Source organism: Amblyomma mixtum, chromosome 1, assembly GCF_055824585.1.
Source record: "Amblyomma mixtum isolate Tamu chromosome 1, ASM5582458v1, whole genome shotgun sequence".
Classification (NCBI taxonomy): domain Eukaryota; kingdom Metazoa; phylum Arthropoda; class Arachnida; order Ixodida; family Ixodidae; genus Amblyomma; species Amblyomma mixtum.
In genome coordinates, this window is record NC_143012.1 from 240,599,629 (window position 1) to 240,622,764 (window position 23,136).

General features: G+C 47.1%; 1 protein-coding gene across 5 annotated transcripts in view; it reads left to right on the forward strand.

Moving 5' to 3' along the window:
- kmr (pleckstrin homology domain-containing family A member kramer) overlaps positions 1 to 23,136 on the forward strand; it is a 64,740-nt gene that overhangs the window by 40,661 nt on the left and 943 nt on the right. The window contains exon 23 of one of the 5 annotated variants that reach the window (XM_089565264.1): positions 2,578 to 10,862. The exons of the other annotated variants lie outside the window; for them this stretch is intronic. Coding sequence (XP_089421390.1) covers positions 2,578 to 2,606 — 29 coding nt within the window. The 3' untranslated portion in view covers positions 2,607 to 10,862. Of the gene's footprint in view, positions 1 to 2,577; positions 10,863 to 23,136 lie in introns of those variants that run through there. 5 annotated transcript variants of the gene reach the window in all.

The window sequence follows — 23,136 nt, forward strand, 5'->3', positions numbered from 1 at the left end:
ATGGCCTAACTGGCACTAACCTGTGCCTTCTAAATGGCTCGTGGTGTCTGACGCTTTTCCCTGTAGAGAGAGGAATAGATGTCACAGAAAGTATTTAGTTCAGGCTTTAAACCCTCGTTCAGTGATGACATAGGCTCTCAGTTTCTGTTTCCGTTTTTGCACATGACTAAAATAGGAGATGCTTGCAGTCCAGCCAGAATAGTTTTGATGCTGATGGTTATTGTCGATCTAAGAGCAGCCTTCGCACCTTGGAAGTAAATGCCGCCCCTGTCATTCGGGTGTTCAGGCCAAATGCATTGTGTGGAATGGTAAGGACCTTGACTGTTAAATATATGGTGCCCCATGTGCACACTTATGCTCTGGTGGTTCTGTGGTTTTGGTTGCTGTGAAGCAAAGGTTGTTTCCGCCTTTTTTCTCATTTCTATTTTTAGCTGTTTGAGCTGTTGTAAAATTGATAAGTGTTCACATGAAAAAGGTGTTTGGTCTGTGATAGTGCTCGACCCGATGGCAATGAAGAGGTAGAAAATTCTCCTCTGGGAACACAGATGTGTTTTTCTGCAGCTGAAAAATTTGTTGCTGCCTCAGGCCGCTTTATCAAGCAAGTGTTGAAGGATGGAGTGGCTCGTCAACATTGGGGCTAAAAGCTTGGGGATATACAACTCACTATTGGGAGCTTTTTTGAAATGCCTGTGTACACTTGCATGTTTGTCATCTGTTGATTTCTGGGCAGAAGAAGTTAATGCTATAGTTTTTGAAGCATGTGGTTTGCTTCTAAAGAATTGCCAGCTAGTTTTGTGGCATCCCATGGGAAAAAGATCTCCAAAAAGATCTCCAAAGATCAGAACAGTTGCATGGTACTTGCATGTTTTTGCAGTGAAATGTGACAGCTTGTTTCTGCCCAGTTATGACGACATTGCAACATTGTGCTCTGTGTGGTTGTGCATGAGAACAATATGTTCCAACTACTGCATAGTTTCTACCTGTTGCACCAGTTTGCATGGAGTGCACTCATTTCTGGTGTGTTCATCACTTCGAAACCTGGGCCCAAGTGTATACAGTCGAACCCCGCTGCAAATTTGCGATACCTGTGAAAAATTTTGCTGAAGCTCAAACTTCATTGCTTTGAACTTAGACCACAACATTTACAGGTTGGAATAAATCGCTATGAACGCTTATTTCCAAAATTCTGCCAGCTTTGCTTTTTCACTGTTTTGAAACCAGCGCCATGGCGTCATTTTGTGTATTCAGAAATCTCACTCGGTGGACATATTTGGCTAATAAACGCTTCTGCTACACTGGCTATCAAAATGCATAAAGTTTTTTTTTTTGTTTTTGCCTCGCGCATTATAAAAGCGCCGCTGTTTTCGTCCTGAGAGAGACAGCATTTTGGTGTCAACAAGGCATAAGTGTGTTCACATCACTATGAGTTTAATAGATGTCGTGTGCACCTTAAAATCGATGCTCTGAACGAGTCAGAAGTATGGTTGCTCTGGTTCTTTGGAGACATTTTGCGACACGCAGTACTAACATATGGTCACACGCCATTCTACTGAGACTCCTCCTAGGACCACTATCACTCCGCCACTTATGCATCAGTACCTCTACTAGACATTTGGCCCAGAAAGGAAAAGAAAAATTGTTGCGACACTCACCTATGACACAAGCCCAGGCAAAGTTGATTGGTTATGCGCCACCTTCTCAGCGTCACTAGGCCTAACACGCTTTGTACTGAAGCTGCAGCGAATGTGCTTTGGAACTAGCCACCACTTGCTATAAAGGATTTTTGCCTGATACTGCAGACACAGTAGTTTGGTATTGAAGTGAACGTACAACTGATTTCCCTTCATGCCTTCGTGAGCAAAGCGAGTGAGAAAGTAAACCAGCCAAAAGCCCCTCGCAGCAACGGCCACCGAGTAACATGCATGGAATCTGAGCAGTCAGCAAAACCATCGAAGGCAGCCTTGCACTGGATTACATTGCTATGTGCACATGCCTGCACATTAATTCCGTTTGTGCGGGGAGTGTCAGCAATGCCATTCCAGAAGCACATTGACTTTGGCAGCCATTTTTGGTAAAACCAAACAAGATAAACATAAATGACAATGTATGCTTTGCAACTGTATCCCCCGTACAAAAATGCCCTCAACGGGCGCTGTAGGTACCTGAATAAATAAATAAATAAATAAAATGAATGCGCAAAAATAAAAAATCGGCTGCTTACTTGCAAAAACCTTGTTGAAGCATAACCTCACTCCAAAAAACATTTGTTGTGGGGGGAAATAATTGCAGTGCCTTATATATGGTTCACTGATGGGGAATCAGAAATGCTTCGTTGTGACGGAAACGTTGTAGCAGGGTTGGACTGTAATAGGCTATTAGTATAATACACAGGAAAAAATACAAAAACTGTCGTTAATTGTGGCCAGAAATACTTCACCAGTGCATGCAAGCATTGCCCACCTATCTGTTTTTAAGTTTTGTCACTGCCGGGATTTGTTGTTTACTATTTTCCTCATTTTTGTGCGATTTCAAAGCCCTTGCATGACATGCTGTGCATTATTTTCTTTTACTTTTCAGCGCACGTGACCTACCAGGAAAACACGTAGTGGTGTGTGTCTCCCTGTTTTGCTCTTTCCCACCCCTCCTACACACGCACAAACGTACACACATGCATACGCAGTCCTGGAGTTTGCATCCGATTCCTGCACCTCCTCTTGCGTTGCCGTCCACACCCGAGCTCTGCATTCATCTCTCACCGCATCCGTGCTGCATCCGCACAACACACGCACAAGGGCAGGGTATTGCCGTCAGTATTTTCAGGCCTCCCACATCATTTCATGTTCATTTCCGCGTTTTTTTTCTTTTTTTTTACGTGCTATTATTGCTTGTTCATGTCCTTACTTGGTATCGCATCTTGCAAATGATGAAACCCTCCCACCTGAATGAGTTGCACTTGCAGCTGCCTTGTTTTTGTGTCGACCTTTATGCGGTACCCAAGTTTTTGGCAGTTCCTCATGCATTGCTTACTGCCTGCCTTCTCATATTACGTCTCTGTTGGTTGTCACTGCACTCCATTGACATGTTTGCTGGAGCCGTCTCTGGCCTCCCTCAAGATCTGCCTACGTGGTGAATGTATTATTTTTGCAGCATTTTAAGCTGGGACCAAGTTGTTTTTATACTTTTTGCTCGCCTAATTGTCACAGTGGCTGAGGTAAGGTCCGACCCACTTTTCAGTTTTTTTTTTTTTTTTTTCCTTTATTAGCTAGTACTGCTAGTGGCATTCTTGTACGCAATCACAATCCATGCAAGGTTCAAGGTACCTTACACTTACCTTCATTCTTCTTTTATTGCTCAAGATTTTTAAGGGTGAGAAAAAGAGGTGACACCTGGCCAGCTTATTAATAAGTGCACTGTCTTGGTACTTGCCTTAGCACTTACTATCTTAGCTTTCGTGGTGCATAGCGCCAAGCATACTTTAAACATGACAGGATGGAGTTCACTTCAGCGTTGTGATTTATAGCTTTTTTTTTTTTCTCAGACATCTCGACTTTGTGTGTCGTAATGTAATGACAGATCTTCACTTTCGTTTGTGCCGTTTTTGTGTGACATCACACGCGGCTGTGCGTTTCGTATAGCTAACTGCATCTTTACAGCAGGCTGTAGCTGCGTCTAGTACTTAAACTGCCATCCTCTTTTTAAGCTTTTCTTTGTCCGTTTCTTTTCGCCTCCAACGTGACCATGTTGCAGCGTCCTAAGTGGAGTGCTGTGCCTGAAAGCCAGGCCACTGTGTGGTAGTATTCATGTTGTATTAACTATTGAGTGGCCTTTCGCTGTCGTATGTGCAATGGCGGACAAGAGGGTCATTACCGCTTTTTTATTATTATTATTATTATCATCAATCTGTTCCCTAGCGTGCTATGTGTAGGGCCTGTGCAACATTTTTTTTTCTATGTATTGCCAAATTGCTGTTGCTCAGACAAATGCATGGCTCTTTTTTATATATATAGATTTACAAATAGTATACATCCTTATATTCCATGCGAAACTTTTACCAGCGATAACGGGTGCAAATTAAAGCTTGCTACTACTTAGTATTTTTTCGTTACGATTATCATGTATATGCACATTTTCGTGTCCTCTTCACTACCTTCCCTTTACTTTTTTTTAATCGCCAAAGCAGCTAACTCTGTTTTTGTTTGTGTGTACTTGTCTCAAAACTGCATTCAGCAATAGACTCGCTAACTCGGTCAGAAACAAACCGTTGGCTCTGACCATTAAAGCATAGTTACCAGAAGGTGGCTTTCCCACATTAGCCGCATTCAGTCTGTGTAAGCTAGTACTTGTGCTGCAACTATTGTTGCCCTGTTAACACTTCCCCAAACTTTCTCCCTGCCCAACCAATTTCCTCATTGGTCTTGTGTTTGCATATATTTTGTTTGTTTGTTTGAAAGCTGCTTTTATTTTTGCTCAGGCTTGGTTGTGCTGGTTTACTGTGGCGTGCAGAAGCTATAAGGCAGAGGTGGTTGAGGGCGTTTCTTAATTTTTTATAAACTGCTGAGCAGAAGTAGGTTATTATGCAATGTACAGTCGACGACCGATTTTTCGGACTCTCTAGGGGCCGCGAAAACGACCGAAAAATCGGGCAGTCCGGAAAATCAAATTTCACCGAAAAAATCACGAACTTATTACCACTATGCCGGAGAAAGCGGCCAATTGTATTACACACATTCTAAAGCTCCTCATGACTGTATTTCGCCGCGCGAAATACCGTATAAAGGCGTATAAGGGCCGCACTTTTTTTTTCCAGATTCGGGGGCCAATTTTCGGGGTGCGGCCCATACACGCGATATGCGAAAAAAAAAATTTTTTAAGTAAAAACACACCAACCAAGGAATGAGCGACATTTTTATTCTACGTTCAACCGTCACTCGCGAAGTATTTAGACTCCTGAGCTGGTGCTGCGCTCTGGTGCACGCTCATGCCAAAAGAAGCCGCGCAGCATGTCCGCTGTCAACGCGTAGCCGTTGTTCCGAAATTCCATCACATAGAGGAGCAGCTCTTCCAGTTCAGGAAACTCGCACGGCTTGACTCGGAAAGCGCGCTTTTTGCAGCTTGTGTTTCTCTTTTGGTTGCACCATCATCGGACGCACTTCTCGGCCACGTCGAATTTCCCGCCCTTCGCACGCTTACCGACCGCGTTCGAGAGCTAACTCCCAGCCGTGTAGCTTAAAGGCCTACTTGACCGAAACTTTACTTCGGCTAATTTTGCGCTCGATATAGTGTGCATGTTATTAACAATATTTATATTTAATATTAGGGCTCTGAAGCGTCTAGAATTTTAGTTAGAAGCGTTCAAAAACCTCTGTAGCAGACGACGCAGACCCCTAGCGGTGTGCTGAACAACTAACAAACCTGACCGGAAATGACGCACATTTGAGACACCGGCATCGCCGGCTCGCCAGTTTCAGGCGTTCTGGAGTGCGCGCCCCTTGTAAGCTCTTCTTCTGGCGCGTTTCTGGCTGTTTTCACCGCGAAGCTCGATAGTATCCGAGAAAAATAAACTGCTGGCATCATGTAGACGAAGTCAATGGCCGCGGAAGGGAATACGAGGAATGCGGAAAGCACCATGTACCTATACCTCTCGGCCACTGCCCTTCACCCCCGATCTAGAAAGCTGGTGTCAGCTGTCTGGAGCTCAGGTTTTAACGTGAATTCCCCTCTCTTCTTCAAGAAAGATAATGGTGGGTGACTGACGTACTGCCTCGCTCTAACCCCTTTTGTGGGTTGGGCTTTGTCAATAGACCTGTCCCGGTCTACATCATGCATCAGAGCACCTACGTCTTTCTGGCCCGATCGGCAAAGCATGCCACGAACCGAAGGCTTTCAGGCGTTTCTAATCGGGAGAATAAAGAGGAGGGGGGAACCGCTTGTCACAAGCTAGCTAAGCCGGTCCAGAAGTTAAAGTGGGCGGCTTTGCTCATCGAGCAACGCCCTTTTGACGGCACGTTATTTACACCAGGCAGAAGTTTAGGAGAGGTCTGCTTCTTCTGAAAAGGAATCAACATATGCACACCCGTTTATTGAAGGTACAGCTCTGCCCAATGCGAAATAATGCCGTCGTGCGCCGAGTGTATCTGCTGCCTCGAAGATTTGCAGGCCGGGCTGAGAATCCTGGAAGGCCACACAAGCGTTACTGAAAACGTCGACTTTCTTACTGCCTCACGCCATTCACATTTGAGGTCGATTACAGGAAGCTTCAGCGTTACCATTCGAGACGCGTCTCCAAGACCCCAGAGAACTGCACGCATGTTATTTGAATGATAATCTTTTCAAAGAATTTTGATTTTATTCAGTAGGGTAAGGGTGCGGGCTAGTTGGTGATCCATAACATATAAATACCATAACATATAAATATCAAATTTATATGTTTGGTTAGAGACACCTACGGTAATTTGCGCGGTGGGCGTATACGGTCGACTGGGGTTCGGCAACCACGTCGTTCTGCCCAGCTGTGTGGTTTGAAAAGATTAGAAAACCTTTCCGTCCCTGCAGTACACGGGCTTTAAGTGGTTCTAGGTAAATACTGTAATGAACGCAACGCATAAGTTTTTGTTCATTTGAATCTACATGTATTTCGCAACGCGCAGTGGCTTGCCCGACCGAGGCACGCAAAAATGAACCAGCCCACCATCGGCACCGCACTGATGCCCCGGTCCTCGAAGAGAAAAATATATATTTATTTTGCAACACAAATTTTGCTTCTGGCATATTCTTTCGCTTAATTACGCAGCACTTAATTTTCTTCAGCTCTCTTTTTACACATCCATCTGTTTTTATTGATTTAACTGGCGTTCACAACACCTGTTCCAAATTTCTGTGCACAGGCAGGAATACCTTTCGACGCGGGAGAAAAATGAGAAGGAAAAGGAGAACGCAGGTCATTTTTTTTTTATCAAGACAACAACCATATTGCACGCACAGCAGAGCGCACATGTGATGTTGGCACGCGCGTGCCCGCTCAAAAAAGCCGGCTCTATAATACAAGCACTTCTACTTTGCCTCCATTTGAATATGCTTCCTTCCTCCGCTATATCCGAACTTTGCACAAGCTGTAATCGAATACTGCCAGGCAAACAGCGCTCACAAGCATTGCGGCGCGATCATCTTCACTGAGGTTGAGCCAGGACTTTTCTAGTACTACAGCAAATAAAACACGTTTAAAACTTTTTCTAGGGCGTTTCATCCGTTTCAAGATGTGTGTTTTCACATATAACGAGTATTTATCGCACAAAGTGCTGCACGCGCTACCGCTTCCAGCGCTTTGCTCGAGCCGCAACGAGCAGACGCTCCGAAACCGTCCGGAGTAGTCTCAAACATGCGTCACTTCCGGCGGGCGGCAATGGCGCCCGTTTTTCCAGTTTCGGTATTGAAAACTCCGATTTTTGCGTGCCTTTTTCACCGTAACTGCTTGAAACTGGAGAGTAATGTTTTGTGGGTAGCATAATACGGGGGTGTACTATGAAAAAACAACCTTTTTACGGTTTGAAAAATTTCGGTCAAGTAGGCCTTTAAGGTGCTTGCCCATTGCGCTAAAACTGTGAAGCTCGGCGGCAGCACGCGAAAGCCACTATCACGGCGAACCCGCTAACACGCATGCTGACACGCCACGAAAGGCTGGAGCTGGCGATACTGATGCCGATGTGAACAGCGGAAAATCGCGACCGAGAAAAATGTTGATGATAATGATCACGGCGCCATCCATAGACGGCACTTGGAAGCTCCGGTGCGCGCGCGTGGCCTCCGCGAACGGCGCAGCGCCGGAGCAGATCGCGGCCGCGATAAGATCCGGCGGCGCGCCGCGCGCTTCGATCGCGGAGGCCACGGCGTGCGCGTAGCCTCCGCGATCGTATTCGCGTTCCGTGTTCGGGACTGAAGACTCGGCACAGATGAGTTCCGGGACTACGGTTCAAGTTTGTGCGGCGGAAGACATTCAAGGACAGTACGAATTCGAAAACACGCGAGCGCAATGTGCCGACTCACGCAGAATTTCAGCGTCGCAAGTTAAGAGGCTCCCTTTTAGCTTGAATTTCATTTTGTTTGATCAAGTTTTCGATCTCTCCTGCAGTTTGAATTAATGAGGTTCCACTGTACACATTATATGGCGGCTTGGGTACTGGCGACGAGTGCGAACGAGATCCGAAAAATCGAGTGGTCAGTTGCGGTGCGTCCGAAATTTCAATTACACATTGGCTCTATGGGCCATGTCGCGGTGCCGCGAAAAAGTCCGAATAATCAAGCATGTTCGAAAAATCAGGCATCCGAATTTTCGGTCGTCGACTGTATTGGGAAATGTGATCACTACGCGCAAATTGTGTTGTGGTAGGTGCCCACTGCTCTTAATCCTTCTCGGGGTGGCTTGCACAATTAGATGTCCTTCTTCAAAAATGGATCCTGTAGGCTTCTATACACCTCTCTGCTTGCAAAACAGTGCGACATCAAGATAACAGTGGCCATTCAGGCCTCTAATCTTCTCTTCATATTGCTTGCACCCGCTGATCAGGTAATTGCCACCTTTCCTTGCATAATTTAAGCGTCCCTTCACACATGTTCTACTGTGTTGTAATCTGGCAGTGTTTGCATAACACACTAGTTGCACATGTGCTAATGATGTAGATCGATAGAGTCCTTTGTAGCTGTAGGTGTGGGCTGGTACTGTACAACTCTTTAATCTTATGCTGCATTCTGTTCTGATTCAGATGACCAACCAGATCTGTGATGTCTACTACTTAATTTTGAATTTGAAATAACATTCCTTGGCTATTTTAAGCTTGAGTGTTTGAAATGAGTTCCAGTGTAGTTTGTTAAAAAACATTTTTCTGTGAGCAGTTATTGCTCATTATGCTCGAATGAGTTGAATTACGCTTGACTTTTTGTATACTATATGTGATAATGATCTCATTCATTTATTCCTCTATTTATTTCGAATCAAAACAATTGAATAGGTAGATGTAAGAGGCCTTAGATCATGACTTGAGGCCCTCTGCCTGCGGCAGCTATATGACAGTACATCAAGCAGCACAGCTGTTGTTCAGAGTCAACCATAACTGAGCACTACAAGGGATCAACATTGAACGTAATGAACTCAAATAGGTCAGTATTGCATGCGTTACAGGATGAAGCACTTGCAAAAGTATATGTCTTCGTGTTTCTTGCTAAGCTCCAAACACACATGGTGTGTCCCTCCTGACTTCTTGCTACTATGCTCTCCTACTATGTGAACTTAGAGGAGGACCATTTGTACTTAAAATGCACCTTGAAAATGGTGATTATCTATGAAAACGCTATGTGCCAATTTATTTCTTTGGCTTGCCTAGCCTGCTTCAGCATGAAAGAAAGTTTTTGCAACAGCTTTGGAGCAATATACAGCAGTCTAATAGTAATGTTCACATCTGCCATTATCAGATGTAATGACTATCAGATGTAAGTGTTATCAAGAAGTGCTTTCTTTACATATTGCCATCGACTTTTTCCGCTCGCTGCTTTAATCGGTCGTTCTGTGAAAGTCAGTAGAGTATTGTAAAGTCTCAGCCTGCTTATCCACCTCTGCCCTAAGCCTGCACGCCGCCGCAGCTTCTGTATCTCTAAGCGCCAATGACGCGGTCACAACTGTGTATACGTGTGGCTACTAACAAGGAGGTTACAATTGTGGTTTTGCACTTTGTTTTGTTTTAGTTTTTACCAGATGTCTTCACTGCACGTGCTCATGGCTACTTTTGAGTCCTGCTGAACACTGTACAATACACGAGGCCCGCACAATGCCTTGTGTAGAATCATGGTTCAGGATACAGTATGTAGTAAACAGCATTGTACCTGTTAATGAGCCTAACGATTATAGAGGTCTGGAACCACATCCTGCCTGCACTGAGTGTTGCAGTATATGTCGCAACCGGCACAGGAAGCAAGAATGTAAAGGGGGGGGGGGGGGGGGACTTTGCCCATAACCATGGCATGGTAGAATCTCTGATGGCCCAAAGCTTTTTGCTGGAAAGACATGTCCCATCATCCGGCCATCTGCTCACACTGTCAGCAGAGGAGAAGCTCCCCCTACCTTTCATTTTTGATACGTGGCCTTTCTTTATGTAATTTGCGCAGAACTATGCGTTTCATCGGTACCATGCAGTCGATCCCACTGAGTTATCACATGTGCAGGCTAACAGCTGTGATACCATGTGGGGCATAACTATGCCGCCTTGTACCAACGTTATTGTAACATACCAGTATTTGGGGTGCACTCACAGAAGAACTTCTTTTAAACCTTACAGCATGGTTGTTTGCAGGGCTCTGTGTTGCCTGGTTGTTGCCATGCATCCCCCCTTCCCCGTAGCTCAGTCATTTCCAGACTTGCTAGAGGCACAGAGAGGGTAGGCTAACTGGCCTGAATTTCGTGCTTCAGTATGGCTTATTTCATTTTGGAAGCGTGACTTGCTTCTTGACCCCACCGTTTTTCTTAACTCCGTACATCTCATGCCCTCCTGTGAAAGAACTTTTTACTGTTTCATGGTCTTACATTGCCCACCCAGTTGCATTGACTCTTTGCTCCCTCCCCTAACTTTAACGCCTGCTTCTGGCAGCACTCCATGCCCTCATCTGCCAAGCAGCAAGGCAAAAATAATTAGATGGGCTGGTCTTCCATGCATATGCCTCTGCTTGCTAGAAACTGCACTAGCTGTAATTTGTGCTCTAAAGTGCGTGAGCCAAAACTAAAGGGAAACAAAGTGCAGTGCTTGTAGCCTGAATGAGTTTTGCGAAGGCTGTGACTGTGTGAAAGACTAATGTGATTAATAAAAACCCATCCATTTTTATGGCTTTTGTGCAAAATCATTTCTAATCAATGGTATGCTTAACAGATGGCATTTGGAGCACCCTTAAAAAAAATTGCTGACAAGTACGTTGCTTCTTAATGCGAAATTTGAGCGCAGCTCATCAGCTGTTTCAGCTTTTCGGTAGATTGAGGCAAAGAATTTGACGGCGGCAACGGTAAGCTTCAGCTTCGGTGGCACGCACCTCTGGATTCTGACGGCGACGGCACTGGGCCTCTGCTCTGGCAGCTCGTTTAGCAGCAGGGGCAGACGAAGGGCTTCCACCGGTTGCCTCACCCATGGCTCAGAAAGAACTGGCAGAGAATAAACTATTCATATAGGCAGGCGGTTTGCAGTGGCGGCTATGCGTTTCGGCTCGGGCGGTGCACATATCAAGATCCGCTGTCACCGATCTGGCACTCTTATTGCCGCCGCACAGGGGTGCCATTGGCAGAGAAGCGAAGAGAGCAATTAAGTTATCGGGAAGTTGCGGAAGGAACGGCGCCAGGAGAGCGGGCAACTAGAGAAGCGCGCTACCACGGCTGCAGAGCTGGTTACAACGGACGACGCTGCAAAACGCAAAAACTGAAAATGTGCATGTCTCGGTCAACTGCACTGCAAGTGAGAATTGTGTAAAAGCCTTTCGATAATACATCACTGCGCTGTAACGATATGCTTCTTGTGCGACGACAGGGATACTTACATTGTAGCAACTTGAAAAAATTGGGACGATGATGCTGAGCAGAAGTACCAAACGGCATATATACGTTTTTGGTCGTGTTGCGTGATGTTATTTTGTGTAAAGACAAATGGTTTTAGCAATCTGTTAAAAAAAAAATAAGCATGGTATTCATGCCTGCTTTTTATTTTGAAACACTACATTATTTGAGTGATGTCAAACAATGCGCAAAGTGGTGTAATGAAAAGCTACATAATTAATGCAGTCTATGGCTGTGCTAAGAGTTTATCAGTGCCGCATGGAAATGCAGTGCCATATCTACCAGTTGCTGGAATACTGTCATGCATTATGCAGCTTCAAATCAAACTTCTTGCTCATGTAGGTAATAGATCAAGAGCTGGTCAGTGCTACCTCTTGCGATTCCGCAACATCCCATTGATTTGAGTGACGTGCCAACAGAATTGGCAAGAACTAAAACAGAGCTCAAGCATTCTGTGGAAAATTAAAGAAGACAAATGAGGAAAACCTCGACTATCGCGATGCTCTCTTCTTCTGTGTGCAGATTAATTATTTCAGTTGTCGGTTTTGCACTTAAATGAATTTAATGCAATAAAAGTTCAGTATGGAAATTTCCTCATCATTTCTTCAAGGTTTGCCTTGAAGGATTCACGTTTTATGCCCAGCTGTAGCCAAGCCAAATGCGCAACTTCATCTTTCCAGCATTCCTTCACCTCCATTATGGATGAAGTTCAGCACCAACAGCTTTCCGTCTAGGTAAAATTGTAAAACTGTGCTCTAGCCAGTGGCGTCGACTAACTTGTGCGATCGTGATAAATCTAGTTAATCCTTACTTACCAGAGCCTCTTGGCATGCCACGCTAGCAAGGGTGATTAACCGCGTCATCATGGCAATGGGTGGACGCCTTTGGCTTGAAGGCCTCCACTGAGGGCCATCTGCTGCTTTGTTCTTGAGTTGTATCTGTGTGGACGTCTCTGCCAACATAGCGGATTTAGGGAGAAATTCATTGACCAGTTATTGGGCATTGCTGGAACTGCTGTGGGAAGTCGCTTTTTTTCTCTATGGAAATTTATTATAATAGTATTTGTTTTTTTTTTATTCTTAAATACAAAAGAAAGGAACAGCTGTGAAAACGCTGCTTTGATGAACAGCTTGATGAGGCAGCTTGCCCCAATAATTGACGGCAGTTGACAGCATAAGTTATTCTTGTGAACACTCACATAAATGAAAAAATAAAAAGAGGCTATTATGCTCACGCTCAAAAACATTGGTACAATATATGCCGAAAACACGTGAAATTAATGCAAAAGAAAAAAACTGGAGGGCGATTACACAACTGGTAATAAGCCGCCGCGGTGGCTCAGTGGCTATGGTGCTCGGCTGCTGGCCCGAAAGACGCGGGTTCGATCCCGGCCGCGGCGGCTGAATTTCTTTGGAGGAGAAATTCGAGGCCCGTGTACTGTGCGATGTCAGTGCACGTTAAAGAACCCCAGGTGGTCGAAATTTCCGGGGCCCTCCACTACGGCGTCTCTCATAGCCTTAGTCGCTTTGGGACGTTAAACCCCATAAACCAAACCAAACAACTGGTAATACGGGAAATCGGCGCTAGCTGGTGTGCGAAGGCAGTTGCGCGCAGAAAGATCCAGTCCGTGCTGGGGCCGTGCCCCCGACCTTCTCACCCGGTTGCGCTCCCCTCCATGGGCGCGAGTGGCTATGACCTGGGCTATGAACACAAGTGCCTTTCCCGGGAACGTTCGCTCTGTTTGTTTTCACAAAGTAAGCGCAAGGAACTAGCTGTGTGCTGACACAAGCAGAATTTAGTGCTACAGAAACAATTAATACTGGCTAGCGACAAACAAAATATTCCTCGGAAGGCTGCGCTAGAAAGTCGAGGTCATCCGACTCAACCAGTTAAAGCTACGGACGATTGTGCACGGGCCAGGTCTGGGCGACGCCGGTGCACCGAAAAAGAGGCAATATAAACCTAGCTTGCGCTTCAGCCCCTCCTGTCCTAGCTGCCCCCACCCACATGCCAACTAGCCACCGCGGTGGCTCAGAGGTTATGGCGCTTGGCTGCTGAGCAGAAACACGCGGGTTCGATCCCTGCCGCAACGGTCACATTTCAATGGAAGCGGAATGCTAGAGGCGATGTCGATGCTAGAGGTGCGATGTCGATGCCAAGGGCGTCCGCAGAACTTTTTCCAGGGGGGTGCACCCGATGGCCGGTTATGGGGGAGGCGGCAGCTATGTAGTTGTTTTCTACTAGTGCATAAATAATATCCGTAATTCCAAGGGGGGGCAACCGCCCCCCCTTGCCCCCCCTTCCGGACGCCCATGGTCGATGCACGTTACAGAACCCCAGGAAGTCGAAGTTATCCGGAGCTCTTCATAACGGCATCCCTCATACCCTGCGTCGCTTTGGGACGTTAAACCCCATAAACCGAAACCAAACCACATGCCAACTGCCTCTTCCCCTCACATATCCTCCTCAAAACCGTCAAGGTGTGCATCCACTGGTCCTTTCCATGAAGGAGGGAATTAAGTGGAAGTACTGAAAGGGGCAGAGGTTGAAAACTTTAAAACAGTTGCCATCGTTTATGTTAGCTATCGCTGAATTTCGCGATTTACGCAACACGCGAAAAAGCCTTTTTTTTTTTTTGCACACACTGACTATGGGTCCGTGTATTCTGTCATTAACTTGTTCGAATAGTACTTTTTCCAAACCGAATCGAATACAAATAGGGTAGCATCGTTGCCGAATCGAATAGTTTAGCTAAAAACAGAATCGAATAGTGATAGAACCGAATCGAATATGAAGAGAAAATTTGTGCTAATATTCCCTAGTTGCACAAAATTCGTACAAAACGAACAATGGTGTCAAACATTGAAGCGCTGGCAAAAGTGCTGTGGTACGGTGCTGTAACTAAAGGACGCAAAACTGATCTACACTAAGGGGTCGCAACACGAAGGTAGTATAGTAACTCTATGATCATCAAGTTTTACGTGTAGGAAACTGCATTTTGCTCTTGCAGACGAACGAGAAACTCGAGTGGGTTACAGCTATGTACGAGCCATGTCCTCAGAGATAAGGCAACAAGGCAAGGTTTGCTGAACTTGCCTGAGCCATGCCGCGTCGTCCAGTGCTAGAGACCACATGTGAGCATTTTGAACGCCGCTACACAAATGGACCGCGTCGCGCCGGTGAACCCTGGCAGGATGGTACGCGACGTCGGTTTGGGTCCGATTTTATAATTATGGCGAGTCTTACAGGAACTTCGTGCCAATTATTCGAGAGGTTTTCAGAAGGTCTAGCACATATTTGTTTTCAATAATTTTGAACATTCACTATTTGATTCATTCGAATAACCGAATAGGAGGGTATTCGATTCGTTATTCGAAATTTTCGGATATTCGCGCACCCCTAGTGGTAAGACGAGTATGTACAGTGTTTGTCAAAAGTAACCAGGTTACATGGTTTGCTTCTCATTCGTATAACAGAGCCCTCACGGCTTCCCTAAAGATCAAAAAGTTATTTGAAGGTGAGAACAGGTGTTCTTCTTACCATACAGAGATTTCGAGCTTGAGGGCTGGCATAATAGCTTTAATATACGACTGAGAAGAAAAACGTGCAGCCTGGTTACTTTTGACAAAAACTGTACTTTTCAACCGCTGACGATTCCAGAAAAGTATGTCCACTCAATAATAATCGGTTTTTGAGGAAAGGAAATAGCGCAGTAACTGTCTCGCATCTTGTGGACACCGGAACCGGGCTGTATGGAAGGGATAAAGGAAGGAGCTAAAGAAGAAAGGTGCGGTAGTGGAGGGCTCTGAATTTATTTGGACCACCTGGGGATCTTTAGCGTGCACAGAGTTCTGCACGTGAGTTTTCACTAGCAACGCCGGCATTCTATTTTCTGAAAAACAGGGCCCTTAACGCCATCGCGTTAATATTGTAAGCAAAGGCGTTGTTTTAACGCGACACCGTTAAAGGCGGCATTGCGCAGAAAATCCGGTGTACGCGTTGTAAACGAAAAATCGCGGGCATGTCTCTGGCAGGCGGTTATCAGAGAGCACCCTATAAGTGGCAGGTGGGCCACCTAGATCACATGACTGCGGCATCATCGCAAGTTGCCCACCATATAGTGAGAAAACTACCCACCATGGCAGGTGGGAGTTAAGTTGATTGGTCACTCGGCAAGATCAACCTTATCCGCACAAGGCCCACCACTGGGAGCGCCTGCCATCGCAGTGCAGTGGCGCATGGCTTGACCACTGAGCCTGGAGAGGCATGATGGCTTCAAGGGATCTATGAATGTTAAGTAGAGAATGACCTGCATTTATGGGAATTAACCCATTACTCTATCAAGTCATACCCTTTAGGCGGAGCTTGGAGGATTTCCTACTCAGTGGTTGTGGTGCTCGTTTGCAGACCTGAAAGACGCGGGTTCGATCCCCGCCGCGGTAATCGCATTTCAAGGCGAAATGCTAGATGCCTGTGTACTGTGCGATGTCAGTACACATTAAAAAATCCCAGGTGGTCGAAATTTCCCGAGCTCTCTTCCGCTAATTTCCGTGAAACCCCCATAAGTCAAACTAACCAAACCATTTTTATTATGTAACAATGTGTTGCGAGGAAAGTCAGGGAAAAAGTTGTATAAACAGCTTGAGAGATCTATGAGTTCCTTTTTACAGCCACGACTGTAAAAAGAAACTGTAAAAGGAAGTCGTGGGCGAGCCACGACTTCGGCATCGCTGCGAGGCTCCGCCAGAACGGGGTGCATGAGGTGCGAAGGCATCGGCGTAACTCGGCGGCGCAGCGGCGGGGGCAGATGTAGGGAGGGCGGTCTCAGCAAACGGCAACGGAGCAGCGACAGGAGCTGGAAGATGGCGGGAAGAGAGAGCCTTGAGAACTGCCGCTGTATTTCATGTCCCACATGCGACGCAAGGAATGATGTTGGTTCCACTACATAGGGCAGCAGAGTCAACTGATGGGCGACCTCCTCGCGAACAAACTTTGTGATCTCGGCGCAGAGGGACTCGATGTCCGTGGCCAGTCCTGCGAGCGATGCGCCAGCCGGGTGGCGAACCCAAAACACGCTGCTTGCGTAGATCGTCAAATTTGGCAGAGCTCGTAGACCGTCGCAATGGTAGTCGGACTATAAGCGATGATCATGTTGAAGGAACCATCATCGATGCCCTTCAAGACGTACCGAATCTTACCTTCTTCCACCACAGACGGCTGGATGCGTTTGCGTAAGTCCACGTCGTCCTCTAAGTAACTCGCGAAGCTTTCTCCTACCTGCAGCGCTCGTGAGCGCAAATGCTGCTCAGCACGAAGTTTGCGAACAGCAAGGCGGCCGAATACCCCAGCAAAAGGGGTTCGAATGCATGGCGGGTGGTGATTTCCGACTCCTGGTTCCGATACCACAGATTGGCGAATATGACGTTGTTCAGCTTGACAGCGTCATCCCACTTGTTGCACCACTTATTTGTTCGTAGGCCTGCAACCGGTCCTCTAAATCTTGGCCGCTGCTGCAAATGAAGATAGCGAGGTCTCGTTAACGCAAGGTACCAGGGCAGGTGACAGGCGGAAGCGGGGCCGGGGGCTGCTGGCTCGTCTCCGCCATGGGAATGGATACCGAGTGACTGTGGAGTTCCAGGGCGACGTCGGAGGTAAGGATCGTGGCACCTCCACCAAGTGAAGAGGAGATTTATAGATCGGCCAACACAGACCACAGTAAGGGCGAAGCGGGGCAGAAAAGCCAGCAAGAGACAACAGCTTCAGCACGATCGAGTCTCACGCCCTGGTCACCAGCGATGGCGACGAAGCGCGGCAGCGCTGAGTGGTCCTCATCTTCTTGTGGCAAGCTGTTGCCACAGTGAAAATAGAACCAGACAGCCTGACGTTTTCAGCGCACTTTCATACTTTGCAACATTGAAATGCATCCCTCCTCTACATTACCCACTTTCGTCGCCGCGGATATCAACTGTACGGATTTCTGAAAAATAAAACATTCTCACCTCAGTTTTTATGCATAGTGTATATTACATCGCAAATATGAATTAACACACACAACATGCTGGCGCGATCGCAAATCCAAAACAATGCTTGGCATCTTGTAGAAACTCCACGGTCGAGAGCTTTCTAGTCCTTCTAAAAACTGAAAACGGCATAAACTCAACTGAACAAGAGAAAACTGAGCAGTAATCGGTGTATGGTTCTATGGATACACTTATTTCGCCACGGCACGATCTAGGTTTGTAGACGGAGCGCACTGAGTGCCCATGGGTTATGGCCACGATTTGCCAGCAAATTAATGAAAGCGCTTCGACTGGGCTACATGCCTGCGCAACACAGGCGTAGGCCGGCTGAAAAAAAAAAAAAAACCTATTTCGTTGTTGGAGTACGTGTCGATATGTTCACGTCCGACCGACCATGCGCTATCGGAGAGTTAATAAAGGCATTAAATCGGCTCCCAATTTTGATCATCAAATACTGTGTCCGTATCTCAATTTAAATGCAAATCACCTGCAATGTTTTGTGAAAAATAAGCGCAGAAAGCGAAAGCTGTGAATTCGTCTGCGTGCTGAGACATGATACCTCGCGTGGCATTTGGTGTTATTAAAACGTTGGCACAGAGTAAAAAGAATTAAAAGCTGAAGTGCACCTAGTTCCCGCACGAATTGTAGTATCCTCGCAGAGTGCACAGCTCAACGCAACAGCGCATCGGCATTTCGAGCTTAAAACGAAGCGCAGCCGTTGTAACCCAATGCTAGGCAGCTGCTTCGTTTTCTCGACCGAACCAACATGGCTGACCTAGTTCTCGCAGTGCCAAAAGATGGCGCTGCGCATTTCGCATATCATCTGTTGCTGCGCGCTACTGGCCGCCTTCGTTTACGTCCTGATTACATTGGCTCTGTATAGATTTTTGTAGCACTCTTCGGCTACTTTAATTAAACTATCTTATCCGTATTGCTAATGACACTGCCCTCCTTGTCTCTCAGCGCATAAAGCTCCCGTGCATTGAGATTTCGGTGTGCATTAAAGGGGCTCTGAAACACCTTCCGAGAAGAGCACATCAACTCTCTCAATCACTGCAGTGTGTTGTCACGAACACCTGAGCCAAATAATACACTTCCACAAGCAGCAGAGAACCCCCATTAACGTGCGAAAGTCGGCTAGCCCTTCCCGGCGACTTTTTCATGCTCGCACCCCCCTCCGTCGCTCGTACCTGCGTATGCAAGTTGATAGGTGGCTATTGGTTAGATTGTTTCAGAAGTCGGGCAGCTACCGTGGCCGCGGCCCATACGCCGCTTAGCTCTGGCGGGTCAGGAAGCTCCGCCCCCGGGGGTGGGACCGTCAGAGGAGCGCCAACCTTCCAGCGTGCAAAGAGTGACGAGAGAAGAGGGAAAGACGCGAAGACGCTGAAATTCAAATTTTGACTACAGATAACTCATCTTCTACAAAGCGCTTTAAAAAAAAAATTCTTGCTGGACAGTATTTGCGAAGTAGGGTGCTTTAACATCTAGGCATACTGCAACTTTATTACAGCCCTTTTCAAAACCCCTTTAAATAACCTCAAGTGGCTCACTTCAGGCTTTCTATCACGCCGTGCCTGACCGCCCACAGTGTTGCTTTAGCTCATAAAAATACGTTTATAAACCAGTAATCGAGGCCGTTCTTCGAGCAAGTATACATGGATTCTCAGCTTGCTTGAATGAGCTGTGCAGAGTGCGAGGCGCGGTCTTGCGCTCGTCGATTGCTTTCGACATTGTGAAACGAGGTTGAAACTGTCTGTTCGTCGCAGGGCGTCGAAGCAGTGGGAGTGCCTGGACGCATGACTGCGCCTTGTCATAAGCCACCCTCATTCTTCTGTGACATGCTGAAACTATATGGGTGTCCCAGCTCAATGTAACCAACCTTTTAAAAAAGACCAAGTGTCCTAGTCCAGTGAAACTAACTTAGGATTGTTCAGAGTCGCGTTGCCTAGTCTTCAGCATTTTTTCGTTCTTCAAAGTTAATTAATTACTTAAGCTTAATTAGCTAACCTTTTAATTATTGACTTCATGAAGAAAGTGTCAGTGAAAAAGTTTTAGATCGCCTCGAAAAACCGCTAGTAGTGCTGTTTCCATCAAGGTATGATCTACGTATCTTTATTTGTTGGCCTTAAGTGAAAGTTATCACGTGACCATCTGCTCGCTCACATCTCTGCCCCAATGTGCACCCAAAGTCTCATCGAGGGGAGGACTTCAGAAAAAAACAGGATTTTATTCTCTAAGGCGCGTCTTGGGACGTTAAAGTGGCACCATTGTCACGTGGAAGCTTTTTCTTATTGTGTAGTTTGGTTATAAGCCGGTGAAAAAACTACTTTACGTGAGTAGCAAATGTTCAGTCAGCTGTTTTTCAAAGCGATGTACAACTTTTCCATTGACGCTTTGCTCCTCAAGTCAGTAATTAAGTTAACTAATTAGTTAACCTTGAAGAACGAAAAAATAGTGCAGACTAAATCACACGACTCTTAACAGCCCTCATTTGGTTTCAGACTGCTAGGACATCCCGTGATTTTTAAAAGGCTGGTTACATTTAGCTGACACCTGGTGGCGGTGATTATATAGGACATGACATGCTTCCGACAACAAGGTCATTCTAAACTTTCATTTGAATGCAGCAGCCTTTACTTCTGCTCATAAATAAGTTGCTGCCTGGGAGACAAATAAGGGACTATCCCTTACATTAGTCTGGGAGATTACTTTGCTTATCCTCAGTAACCTTCATTAGATTGTTTTCTGCCACCTTTTTCTAATTGCAGCCTGCAAGTAAGTTGCTAGCAGGGTCACCGTTGATTGTGGCTCTATGATGTGGCAGTGTGTGTTGTTCATGCTTGTGTTTGACTCTGGCCTAAAGGTTTGAAGGTAATTTAAAGTTTGTTACGGCGAAGAGCGAAGAGTTTGTGGCAGTTCTGCCTTTCTCCCGATGGCAGGTCTTGCCGTTGTCTGCTTGTCCTCCGGTTACCCGTAGAGTGAGGAGATGTGGTGGTGGTGGTGGTGAAAAACTTTAATCAAAGAGAGCTTGAGGGTAAAAAAAAAAACCCTGCTGCATGGTCGGTATCCTTAGTCCGGGACACCGCATGACGAGGCCCCGTCTCGCGCCCGCTTGACCAGAGCCCTTTGGGACTCCAGTGTGGAGCAGTTGAGGAGGGCAGTCTCCCATGCCTCTCGGGTGGGGGTGGGGGAGGGGGGAAGGTGATGATTCTGAGTACATGCCCACACCATGTGAAAGATATCGCAGATCTCTCCACAGTGCGGGCAGCGCCCATCTGTGTTCGGATCGAAGTGTTTTGCTATTGCAGGACAGAGAAGGGTTCCTGTCTGCAGGCGCCGCAGAGTTCGCTCCTCCGCCTTACTCAGCCCCTTGGCGGGTGCCGGGTAGAGACGGTGGCTGTCGCAATAATAAATTAGGATTTCGCGGAACCGCAGAAGCGGTTTATGAGCTTCTGAGCCATGAGAGCTAGGATGAGGAGCCCGGTGTGTGAGCGCTCGGGCGGCCGCATCAGCGGCCTCATTGCCTCGTAGACCCTGGTGTCCAGGAGCCGAGATCACTTTTGTGCGAGTTGGATCGGCGAGAGCGCGTCTTAGAATTTGCGAGGCAAGAGGTGATATTTCGCCTGCAAGATAATGTTCACAGGCCCGGCGAGAGTCTGTGATTACCGTTTTCCATTTTGGATCGGCGGCAGCGAGAGCTATTGCGACTTCCTCCGCTCGTGTTGAATTTGGGGCTCGAAAAGATAGCCCATCGACATTCATTCCCTGGTGGACTACGGCAGCCGTGAAGAATCCCGCGGGCGACGGCCCTGTGATGTCCACGTAATAGACGCCCTCTTTATAACCATATTGCCTCTCAAGCGTGCGAACCCGCGCTTGTCGTCTGCCTTCATGTGAAGCCATGTCCATGTTACGCGGGAGCGGAGCGACCAAGAGCATGTGGCGCCACAGCACCGGGATGTTCTCCGTCCCCTCTGGTATGCATGTGTGTTGGATGTGTAAGCGGTTTAGCAGGCGGCGCCCAGGCACCGTCTGCGATAGCCGCGTATATTGGTTCACGAGGTGGGCCTCCCGCAACTCCTGATAGGAGTTTACCACTCCCAACGCCTTCAGTTTGGCGTTGGAGGTAGCCACCGGGAGGTCCAGTGCTCGCTTTGTTGCCTTCCTGATGATGGCGTCAATGCGCTCGTCTTGTTGTTTGGTGGTGCGTAGGTATACGGCACGGCGTAGAGGATCCGGCTGGTCACGAAGGCATAGGCGAGCCGTAGCGCGTCCCTGCCCCGCAGATCACCCCGCTTGTTGGAAACACGGCGGATCATGCGCCCTACCTGTTCACCTATGCTCTTGAGTTTCGCTATAGTAGAGTCCGGCCTAAGTTTGTTATTGATGAACAGACCCAGGATCCGGAGCTCCGCCACTTCTCTGATGGGACCGCCCGACAGAGATATGTGTAGAGACGTGTTGTCCTTGTTTGTCCTGACGTGTAGAAGCTCTGATTTGGCGGGAGCACATTGGAGACCACAGTCGGCAGCATATGCTTCGACTATGGAGGCGGCCTGCTGAAGGCGGTCCTCCATCTCCCCAAGGCTCCCCTCGGAGGTCCAGATTGTAATGTCGTCTGCGTAGAGTGCGTGTTTTATGCCATCCACCTGAGCCAGTCGGCCGGGCAGGTGCATCATGGCGATGTTGAAAAGGAGCGGTGATAACACCGCCCCCTGTGGTGTACCTCGTGTACCCATAGAGTACGGGCCGTATTACTCGTCCTCGATCCGTAGGAGTGCCTGACGCGCAGAGAGGAAGTCACTGACATAGGCGAAGAACTTCGCCCCGCAGTTAGTGGTGTTCAAGTTAGAGAGTATGGTGCCATGTTTAACATTGTCAAACGCCCCCTTAAGATCGAGGGCGAGAATGGTCTTGTCGTTTTGTTGCATGGCTGTGGGTCGTATTATGTCCCTGTGTAGTTGGAGTAGGACATCCTGTGCAGACATGTGCGGGCGGAACCCGAACATAGTGTCTGCAAAGAGGCCCTTACCCTCCATGTATGGAGAGAGGTGATCCCGAACCATTGTCTCCATGAGCTTTCCCACACACGAGGTTAATGAGATGGGTCTCAAGTTGTCCGTAGTCACGGCTTTACCTGCTTTGGGAATAGGAGATGTGCAGCTCCCACCCGTACTGTGTTTTCCAGTCAATTCATGCTTGCTTGCGGCGGATAGCACGTCCCGTGCCGATGCAGCTGATCTACCGGTCCGCGTTCTACAAATCGACTAGCTGCAGTAATTGCTATATTTGGAAGTTTGCGGTTGAAAGCGTATTTTTTTTTAGCTTTAATCAGTGCATACCAAAAGAATGATGTCCTAGAATGTCATGATGCAGGTTTATGTCTAGAAAGTTAGCATACGTAATGCTCGAATTGCTCGATCTCACTGATTACAAAGGTGGGACTGTTCGCACTAACTATGGGAAAACGTGTCGTATACGGTCATATAACTTTTTGTGATCTTCAGTGATTGTTTTTAGAAATGGTTCACGTTAGTT